Source organism: Chelonia mydas, chromosome 1, assembly GCF_015237465.2.
Source record: "Chelonia mydas isolate rCheMyd1 chromosome 1, rCheMyd1.pri.v2, whole genome shotgun sequence".
NCBI classification, from domain to species: Eukaryota; Metazoa; Chordata; order Testudines; family Cheloniidae; genus Chelonia; species Chelonia mydas.
In genome coordinates this window covers 148,558,453-148,568,919 of record NC_057849.1, presented here as the reverse complement: position 1 = coordinate 148,568,919, position 10,467 = coordinate 148,558,453, and the positions used below count along the sequence as shown (strand labels likewise).

Sequence of the window (10,467 nt, the reverse complement as noted above, 5' to 3'; positions counted from 1 at the left end):
ACACACACACAAATTACATTAACAGAACATTATTGAGGCTGTAAAATCAAGCACTCAAGTTGGGATATGCCTGAATTAAGGTTGCCTGTGCAACCTTCATTTGCCCATCTTATACATGTGAATTATGACGTAGTCCTTAATTACACAATCACATACTATTTTGTTCCACAGAACTCCTGCCTCATTGAGTGCACCGGATGGACCTGCTGTAGGGATGAACATGGCTGAGTACTGAAAGAGACTGTTGTATGTAGGAAGCCTGCTTCATTTATTGCAGAAGTTAGAAGGTGTGTAGAGAAAAAGGCAGGGGACAGCAGAAACAGAAAGGTTCAGAGAGTGGAATGCTCTGCTGGAGAATTAGCATCTATCAACACCTCTGCCACAGAGTTCCTGTGTGATCCTGGGCAAGTCACTGAAACCAGACTTTTCACAGGTAGTCACTAACTGTGTGTTTCTCATTTTACTGGGTGCCTGATTTGAGACACTAGGGTCTGATTTGCTGCACTGCTGAGCACTCACAGTTGCTAATGGAGTCAATGGGAACTGGGCTTGAATATCTTAAGTGCTATAGAATGCTAAGTACTCTGAAAAATCATCTCAACATGGGCACTAATAATCAGCGGATACTTTTGACCTGAATCTATCTGGGCTAGATCCACAAAGGGATTTAGGCACCTAAATGCCACTTAGAGATTTCAGTTGCTCCAGTGGTAGAGGACTGTGCTGTGGATCTAAAGGTCCCATACTGCTAGTGACCCAAGATGGGGGTCAGTATGGTCTCACATGATGACATTTCTGTTTTTAAATATTTTTAAATAAACATTAGAAACACAAGAGTCCTAGACACATCACATATTCCATATGACCCCTCCCTCCCACCACGTGGCCACAGGGAGTTCAAGGGCTCCACGTTTGCTTAAAGGAGATAGAAGTGAGCTTAATGTCACCATAAACCTAATAGACTCTAGTAGACTAAGGGTTCCCCCCGGGGTGGAAGGTGACAAGGCAAAGAGTAACTAAAGCCAGTTCCCACTGGAACTGGGTTCTCTGGGCCTCATTCTCCATTGTCCTGTAGCCATGTACCCTAGTGGGTGTAACACACTTCTGTTATGATTTAGTAACTAGGGCAATGACAGATCAGACCCTCACTGTTCCAGCTGCACATACGTGATGCAGGTAACCTGGTCATGTTCTAGGAGCTGTTAGCCCACTGTGTGAACCAAGCAGTGACTAATTGTATCTGTCCCACAGGAGACTTCATGCTCTGTGGCGAACTTAGTGCTCATGACAGCCCTGGAGAATGAAGTCTAGTGTTGGCCTGGCAGATGGCCTAGCAGTGTGGGATGCTCCAATCACAGAGCAGGGGTAGGCTGATTCCACAGCAAGCAAGGCTCAGCAACACAGTTTGGAGCAGGAAGAAACAAACTCCAAGAAGGGAGAATGGTTCGCAGCCTCCCTGGGGCTCTAATAGCAAATAATAAAATAAGCTCATAAGTAAAGGGACATGAACACAGCTACAACACCTGCTTTCTTCTGAGAGGTGCCAGTCAGCTCAGTCCCGCCACCAAAGTTACAGCTTCAGAAGGAAAAGATTGTGATAAGTCTGAACACCCCCAGGTGCTGGCTCTGGGAGGGTGTTAATAGAACTTGGGGAGGGGTTAGGCTAGTTTCACCTGTTACTGCAGGTATTATCACTTGGGCTCTGCCCAATCATAGCTGCCTCTGGGATATAAATGTGCCAGGCTAAGAGTAAGTGCTTTATGGGTTGCTGCTAGGAAATCAGCATGGCTGGTGTAGGGCAGACTAGCTATCCTTTGGGAGCTGTGTTCTTGTGTATGTTGTATTGTTCCTTGGTATTGGGAACTTGGGATGTTTTTTTAGAGAACTCTAGCTTCTTAGTCTGTGGTGGGAAAAGCCTGCAGCTCACTCTACCTCCAAGCAAGGAGGGAAGGATGTCCTATGAACTGACTGCTTGGGGTAAGTGAGAGTAAGGCTGTAAGAACCTGGCAGTGTCTTCCCATACCAGCATGTGGTTACACTGAGAAGGAACAGAAGCTCTTTGGCTCCTCTGTGGCCTGATATCCAAGTCTTGTCTAATAGCTAGCTCATCCTTTAACGTAACTGCTTACATGAGTCAAGAGTTTCTGCTTATAACAGTGCTATTCAGAGGTATAGCCTCTGAGGGTTAGGTGCCTGTATGCTACTCTTTTACTAGTCTTTTTGTAGACCCTAAGACTAGCCCCAAACTCTATCCCCTATAGGAAGTTAGAGGGGAGTGGATGCAGAGCTATTAATAGCTAGTTAAATAACTCCTTCACCAACTTTCCTCTGTACTGTATACTGACCTCCTTGTTCTTGCCTCTTGGGGTTCCCTAGATACTGTTGGTCGGTCTCACACTCTGCAGAATGACTCCACCTGTGGGGTTTGGGTGTCTCAGACTCCAGATGGCTCCAGGAAAGTTGATGCTTCCTATGATGGTTGTTACATCTACAAATGGGTGAGTGAACTTGTGGTGCCTGCATAGGGTTCTTGTAATGCTGCTCTAACAGTCCTGACTCCTGTGGATTTCTCTTCTACAGAATGGCAATTACCTGATGGTGGTTAGGATTGAAGGGACAGATGCAGGTGGGCACAGGGCTCTCCATGAAGAGAAGGTGCTCAGATGCCCCACTACCCAGCCAGGTAAGAGTCTAGTGTCTTCTGTGAAACACACTTGGCTGTTTGACTACTGGTGAGTGAATGCTTTCTCTAAAGATGGCTGTTTTGCTCCAGTTACACTAAGGGAGGCCTACACAGAGAAGGCCCATCTGTTTTCCTTGTCTCTGCCTTGTGGCAAGGTAACCATTATGGGACCAGTGACACACACAATCATCATAGTTCCTGCTCATCCTCCTTTGCCAGTGTGTATCCCCACCATGCCTCTGGTTGGCGGCACTTCTCAGAGCCTGGATTTAATTGTATTTGTATTGCATTGGCACCTGGAGACCCAAGTCATGCACTGGGGAGTTCTAGGCCAGTTATACTCACTCCTCAGTGGTTCAGAAGCCAAATTAGCAATCCACATTACCCAAAAGATCCCTAGTAGTGTAAATTCATTTACTTACCTACCTTAAAGTCTTAGTATTTCCTGGAGCTGCTTTTCTTTCTTCTCCGCCACCCCCATGGTATAAACTCCAGGGGGGCTGAAAGTATTTACCAGAGCTCTGCTCTAGATGAATTTAAGGGTATGTGTATGTCCATCCAAATATTTTACTAACTACAATTGTTTAATAACATAGTACCAGCATCCTGATGATTAAATCAGCCTTTTAATACCATGCACTGCGAAGTCACAGGAGACTCATTAAAGAGCCATTTGCAGCTCTTGAGCATCAATCTGAGTATCACTGTTCTAGGCTGTAGTAGAACCTACAGCACCTGTCTCATTTTCCCCCTCTCCCCCAAACTCTCAGATCTATCAGGATGTCCTAGTTATAAAGAACTCAACCTTTTGTTAACACGCATGAATGTAGTCTGAGTCTAGAATTATGCAGACTGGGTCTTGGACTCAAGCCTCTCAGAGTATTTTTGAGCTGGATGCATCTGTCTTGCATAATAGCTACCCACACCACTGCATTTTAACTAGTCTGAAGTGCTGTGTAAACTGAATCCTCAAACATCCCTCTGAGGTAGACCATTTTAAGCATTGCCACTCCACAGATGGAGAAGACTGTGGCAGGGAGATAGAAAATCTATGCCAAAGCTAGGATTAGAATTTGGGGATAGGAGGGAGGCAGGCAGCCCCTCACCTGGTACTCAAGACCCTGGACCATGCTCCTCAGAGCAACTCAACTGAGCCTCTGTAAACTTGCATGGGTCCAGAGTGCAACCCTCAAGCCCCCAGCCCCAGCAGGAGGGCATATGCTCAGGGGCTCATCTTGCCCCACCTGTTTTTTTTGGTTTTTTCTTTCCCTCTTGCTCTGATCTCCTTATGAATTTCCAGCTGTCTCTTTCAGCCCTGGATGCTCCAAGCCCCAGTGTCTGTGCTGCCATCCAGAGCCAGGATAGACTGTCCTGCGTGCCTCCACCTATCACACAGGGAGACTGCGAAGAACGAGGCTGTTGCTACAATCCCACTGATAGGTTGAAGCCTTGTTACTATGGCAATACAGGTGAGTTTTTAGGCACATGAATAGCCAATACAGCTGACTGTAATCATTGTGGGAAGGGGGCATGGAATGGCTGGCCAGCCTAGCATGGAAGGCTAAATAGGGCTTGCAACATACCTTGTGCTGTGCTAGTTACTTTTAACCCTGATATTAGACTAACATTCCACACATCACAAGACTGTCTGTTTTTTGCCATGTATAGTAATAAACCCAGGCTCATGGCCCAGAATCCACCCCACATTCCCTGTTGGAGCTACAGTGGCCAATATGGAGTCCATTGTCAATGTACCTTTGAGCACCTAGTACTTGCCCCTTTGGGTCCCCTGGAGGGGTATAGTGGACCTTGGTGGGGTTCTGGCCTAGATCTAGGCCAAGCTATTGCCTTCCAATCCACTGTTTAAGACTCTCCCTGAGATGGGAGAGACTTCCCCAGCCTTGTCTTACCTGTCACTTGCTCACTTCCAGTGACAGCACAGTGCACTCCAGATGGCCAGTTCTCCATTGTGATTTCTCGGGATGTGACTCTGCCACCCCTGATCCTGGACTCTGTGCATCTGGCCAGTGGGAGCAGTGCTGGCTGTGTCCCCGTGGTGAAGAACAATGCCTTTGTCCTGTTCCAGTTTCCACTCTCTGCCTGTGGCACTACTTTCCAGGTAAAGGTTTGGGAGGCGAAGATGGGGTAACTAGACTGGAACAGCGGGGTTGTGTGCCTCAAGAACGAGGTGCACTGGCAGGTCCCTTCCTAAAACTGATCCATGCCAAACCCTACTGGAAAATTATCTGGCTTCTAATCTGTCCCCAACCTGGCTATATGAAAGGGGCAGAGCTGAGGGGTCATTGACTGATTTCCCAGACAACTGGAAAAAGGCTAATGTAGTGCCAATCTTTAAAGAAGGGTCCTGGGAACTACAGGCCAATCAGCCTCACCTCAGTCCCTGGAAAAATCATGGAGCAGGTCCTCAAGGAATCAATTCTGAAGCACTTAAAGGAGAGGCAAGTGATCGGAACAGTCAGCATGGATTCACCAAGGGCAAGTCATGCCTGACTAATCTAATTGCCTTCTATGACGAGAAATCCCTCTGTGGATAAGGGGAAAGCAGTGGATGTGGTGTTGACTTTAGCAAAGCTTTTGACAGTCTCCCACAGTATTCTTGCTCGTAAGTTAAAGTAGTATGAGCTGGATGAATGGATAAGGTGGATAGAAAGTTGGCTAGATTGTTAAGCCCAACAATTAGTGATCAATGGCTCCATGTCTAGTTGGCAGCTGGTAACAAGTAGAGTGCCCCAAGGGTCGGTCCTCAGGCCGGTTTTGTTCAAATCTTCATTCATGATCTGGAGGATGGTGTAGATTGCACCCTCAGCAAGTTCCCAGATGACCCCGAACTGGGAGGAGACGTAGATACACTGGAGGGTAGGGATAGGATACAGAGAGACCTAGACAAATTAGAGGATTGGGCCAAAAGAAATCTGATGGGGTTCAACGACAAGTGCAGAGTCCTGCACTTAGGAAGGAGGAAGAATCAATGCACTGCTACAGACTAGGGACCAAATAGCTAGGCAGCAGTTCGGCAGAAAAGGACCTAGGGTTTACAGTGGATGAGTCAACAGTGTGCCATTGTTGCCAAGAAGGCCAATGGCATTTTGGGATGAATAAGTAGGGGCATTGCCAGCAGATCAAGGGACGTGATCGTTCCCCCTCTATTTGACATTGGTGGGGCCTCATCTGGAGTACTGTGTCCAGTTTTGGGCCCCACACTACAAGAAGGATGTGGAAAAATTGGAAAGCATCCAGCAGAGGGCAACAAAAATGATTAGGGGACTATAACACATGACTTATGAAGAGAGGCTGAGGGAACTGGGATTGTTTAGTCTGCAGAAGAGAAGACTGAGGGGGGATTTGATAGCTGCTTTCAACTACCTGAAAGGGGGTTCCAAAGAGGATGGCTCTAGACTGTTCTCAGTGGTAGCTGACAGAACAAGGAGTAATGGTCTCAAGTTGCAGTGGGGGAGGCTTAGGTTGGATATTAGGAAAAGCTTTTTCACTAGGAGGGTGGTGAAACACTGGGATGCGTTACCTAGGGAGGTGGTGGAATCTCCTTCCTTAGAAGTTTTTAAGGTCAGGCTTGACAAAGCCCTGGCTGGGATGATTTAGTTGGGGATTGGTTCTGCTTTGAGCAGGGGGTTGGACTAGATGACCTCCTGAGGTCCTTTCCAACCCTGATATTCTATGATTCTGTGACTGATCTTCCATTCCAGATGGATGGGGCCATGGGTGTGTATGAAAATGAACTGGTGGCAGATCAGGATGTGAGAACCTGGAGTCTGGGATCCATCACCCGGGACAGCACCTTCAGGTAACCACATGAGGCTCACTCTAATCCCCTCTGCATTTGTAGAGCTGCTTCTCAAGTGAGCCCTGTTCAGATCATTTTACTAGTGTCAGAAGTTTAGGACCAGATATTCCTCCAGCCAACCCTTACATGGCAGTTACCAGGAGCTGCAGAGTGACTCCCCCACTATCCTGGATTCTCTTAACTCACTTCATGGCCTGTCTCCTCCAAGGCTCAAGGATGTGGGAGGATACTTATTCAGAATGGCTGGGTTTTTAAGGGGGCATTGGGCTGCAGCCTTTCCCTTCTGGGTGGGAGGGGTTCCTGAGAGCTTTCATGACCTCCCTCCTGGCTGGTGCCCATCTACACCCCCCCCAAACTAAATGTCCCCAGTGGCTGGCTAGTCCTGACTAGTTGTCACACTTGATGGCTTCTCTCACTCCCCCAGGTTGCATGTCCGCTGTAGTTACTCTGCCAGTGGTAACTTCCTCCCTGTGAGCATCCAAGTATTCACCCTGCCACCACCCCCTGCTGTGTCCCAGCCTGGCCCCTTCACACTGGAGCTGCGCATTGCCACAGGTAGTTAACTCTTCTTCAGCCCCTGGGCAGGTCTCATTCTTACTACTTGGTGCAGGATTGTGGTCTATGCCTGAGCTCTTGCCTTAATGGGAGGGGAGGCTAAATGTAGTATGGAGTGGGTCTGGGGAGGTGAGGGTGGGAGAGAAGACCGAGTACCCTTGGCATGGGGTTATGGCATCACACTGATGTATTTAGGGTTAAATGAACTTCCTGCTGTCTATAGGAGAAGTTCTTCTCTTGCCTCTGTCTAGTAAGAAAAGGCAGCTCTGCTAATGTACTCTGGGTAGGGTTGTCAATTTTGATTGGCTGTCATGTGATGAAACATCCAGAAATACAATCAAGATTAATCTTTAATTCCTGGAGACTACAGGACCACCCTAGAGGGTTGTCCTCTCTCATTCTGGGTTATAATTAAAGTAGTAGAAACACTTTTCTCCCTTCTACCCCTGCCACTGAGAAGTTGGGCCTCTTCTGTGTGGATGCAGGCCATACATGTTGGACTAAGCGTCTCTAATTCCATGGAGTGACTCCTGTCCATCTGGCTTATTCTAGAGCAGGGTTATGGATCCTACTATGCAGACAGAGACTACCCTGTGGTGAAGGTCCTGCGTGACCCCATCTATGTGGAGGTCCAGATGCTGCAGAGAACTGACCCAAACCTGGTTCTAGTTCTCCACCAGTGCTGGGCCACTCCCAGTGCCAATCCTCAGCAGCAGCCACAGTGGCCGATCTTGGTGGATGGGTGAGTGACTCCCTGGGAGTGTAGGGTCACAGGGGGCTGGGGAGTGTAGGACCCTTCTAAGTACTGCTTTCCTCATTCCTAGGTGCCCATATACAGGAGACAACTACCAAACCCAGCTGGTGCCTGTGGGTGCTGCCACAGGGCTGCAGTTCCCATCTCACTACCAGCGCTTCATCATCAGCACCTTCACCTTCATGGACTCTGCTTCCCAGCAGACAGTTACAGGCCCAGTATGACTTCTAATCAATAAGTGACCCTTCCATATCATGGTGTTGGCTGCCCCTCCCTGATGCAGGAGCCAGGAGGGGAAGCCAAGGGCTCTAAAACCATTACTACATGTATGGGAGACTGGTTCTTCTCTAGTTGCTGACAGTTAAACTAGGCTATCTGACCTTCCTAGGAAAGAGGGAAAACCACTCTCAATGCACAGGGCTGTATCTCTGCTCTAAGAGCTCAGGCACAGTGTTCCAAGTGAGTCCCATGTTATACCAAGCCATGGCCTCAGGGTAGGTGCTACACAAACATGGAGCTGAGCCCAGTCCAGGGGGAGGGCATCAGGCATCTGAACTACAACTCCCATGAGGCAATCCATTCCCATAGGAAAATGGAGTTTATTGTTGAACTGATGCATGACTACAGATTAAGGCTAACTTGAAGTGTTGGGTAAAATCTCCTGAGGGGGAGGAGGGCCTCCTAACCAGGTCTACTTGTGACATTCCTTGTCTAACCTGCTGTTCTATAGCTTACAACTCCCAGTGTTGGTCTCATCCAGACTCTCCCTTCCATTGAATGGGTTTAGGTAGAACATATCCATGCAGGATGAGACTTCTCAAGGTGTGCTTGAGCAAGCCTTGCAAAGGTGGGGGAGCAACTCCAGAGCCTCAGGATGTTGCCATCTTCCCCTGAATGGGAGGGTTGACCCTGAAATGCATTGACTATCACCAAGGCACTCAGTTGTAAAGAGGGCTCCCTCAATTTAAACATGTCCTCACACCCTTAAAAGCAGGGCATCATGACAAAGCATGCAAAGGCCGCCACTAAACCTATATGGAGCTTGCTGCCCCAGTACCCCTTCTGAACTGCAAGAGCAGCAGGGCCCTAACCACCTCACTTCTCTCCTAGGTGTACCTGCACTGCAGTGCCTCAGTGTGCCAGCCCTCCCTGCTAGCATCCTGCACCACCTCCTGCCCAGCTTCAGCCCGTGAGTATCCTCGCTTTTCTGCCTCCTTCTCCCTGTAGGATGGGATAACAGTGCCTGGCAGGCACAGGTTTCTCTAAACCTGTTCTGAGGAACTAGGCATGTCCTCCTCTTCACCTGCTCCTGTCATGAACTCTCCCTTCTGGGTACAAACCCCCTGTGATACAGAGGAGTAATTACATTTTCACTTCCCGTGGCAGTGGATGACAGGAGCTGATCTAAGAAAATCTGGCTCCCAAATGGGAAAGGATGTTGTACTCAATCCCTGAGCAATGACTTACCCTACTATGATATGAAGACCAGAGTAGGCAACTCTGGATTCCCTCCAGACACAGGATAACTCTGTGGTGTGGGAGTATGGTGGGTTTCACAGCTAACCTCTTGCTTGCCTTACAGGGGGCAGAAGGAGCTCTGAGCAGCACCTTCAGGATGGCCTTTCCCACATCACCAGCAGGGGACCTGTGATTCTCCTCCAGGACAGGCCAAAGAGAGAAGCTACTATGAACAAATTGGGTAAGTGTCCGAGTCATGGTATAGGTCTAGGTCTAAAACCTCTGGACTTAAGGGTAGGTGCTCCATAAGATGACCTGTCCAGTAGTACAAAGGTCAATTCAAGGGGACCTTCACCACAACTGGTGGCCCTGAACATAGGCACTGAGCCAGGGCAGAAACTCTGGCACTGTGACTCACCCTTATTGGCTGTATCCTATGGGTGTTCTGGCCAGATCTGAAATGGCATCTGACTCAGAGGCAACATTTATCCTTGTAGCTGAGGGTTGTGGTCTGTCCTGAGCAGTAAGAGGCTGGGGGCAAGAGGCCGGGGGCAAGAGGCCATGTCTGATCACATGAGTCCTGCCCAGAGCAGGCTGGGAGCATATCTAGTAACAAGTTTCTCTTCTGGCAGGCTTGCCTCTGAACACTAAAGCATCCTGGACTTTAGCCTGGGCCAGTGGAGCACTTCTTCTGGGGACTCTGTCCATGTCACTCCTGGCTGCTGCATGGTGGAGATGGAGGACAAATTCAGCTAGTAAAACTAGTATATCTCAATAAAAAAAGCATTCAAGACCTATGCTCTCGTTCTTCATTGACCACCCCAGCACCTCCTAAGGTGTGGAACGCGAACTTGATAAGTGGTGGAAAGGATAAGCAGTTTTTTTAATGGAAACTTTCACCCACTCCCCCTATTTTCTGCTAACATAAACATAGACTGCCTTGGTTTGATCATAGCTGGTATCTTGTGGCAATCAACTAATGCAGTTCAGCTTCAGTTTGAACTGATGCCTTATGGCTCTTGATGTCAAAAGCATGTGCCTATAATGCTTCTGTCTTTCTGAAAGCACTTAGCATGTGCATTGGTGGGGATGGCTTAATAGAAGGGAGCACTGAACACTCTCTCCAGGGAAGGAACTCGTTACCTGTCCTACCTGCCTTGGGCTAGGGGGACACAATCCTGACCACTGTGGTGCAAA

The 10,467-nt window shown here is 48.4% G+C and overlaps 1 protein-coding gene across 1 annotated transcript; it reads left to right on the top strand.

The window, feature by feature from the left end:
* Positions 1–1,755: 1,755 nt before the first annotated feature.
* LOC102930258 (zona pellucida sperm-binding protein 4) lies at positions 1,756–10,063 on the top strand. The gene is made up of 12 exons (XM_007055690.4): positions 1,756–1,977; positions 2,377–2,498; positions 2,581–2,683; positions 3,997–4,152; positions 4,615–4,802; positions 6,406–6,503; positions 6,928–7,058; positions 7,611–7,800; positions 7,883–8,030; positions 8,923–9,001; positions 9,395–9,511; positions 9,903–10,063. The coding sequence occupies exons 1-12, from the start codon at positions 1,785–1,787 to the stop codon at positions 10,046–10,048; spliced, it is 1,671 nt and encodes a 556-aa protein (XP_007055752.4). The 5' UTR covers positions 1,756–1,784; the 3' UTR covers positions 10,049–10,063.
* Positions 10,064–10,467: the final 404 nt, after the last annotated feature.

What these genes read in the sequence shown, in the direction of transcription:
- LOC102930258 (XM_007055690.4), top strand. Translation starts at nt 1,785, where the DNA reads ATGGCTGGTGTAGGGCAGACTAGCTATCCTTTGGGAGCTGTGTTCTTG. An exon ending in ATGCCCCACTACCCAGCCAG is followed by an intron (nt 2,684 to 3,996) that starts GTAAGAGTCTAG and finishes TGTCTCTTTCAG; the next exon opens with CCCTGGATGCTCCAAGCCCC. An exon ending in CCTGTGGCACTACTTTCCAG is followed by an intron (nt 4,803 to 6,405) that starts GTAAAGGTTTGG and finishes CTTCCATTCCAG; the next exon opens with ATGGATGGGGCCATGGGTGT.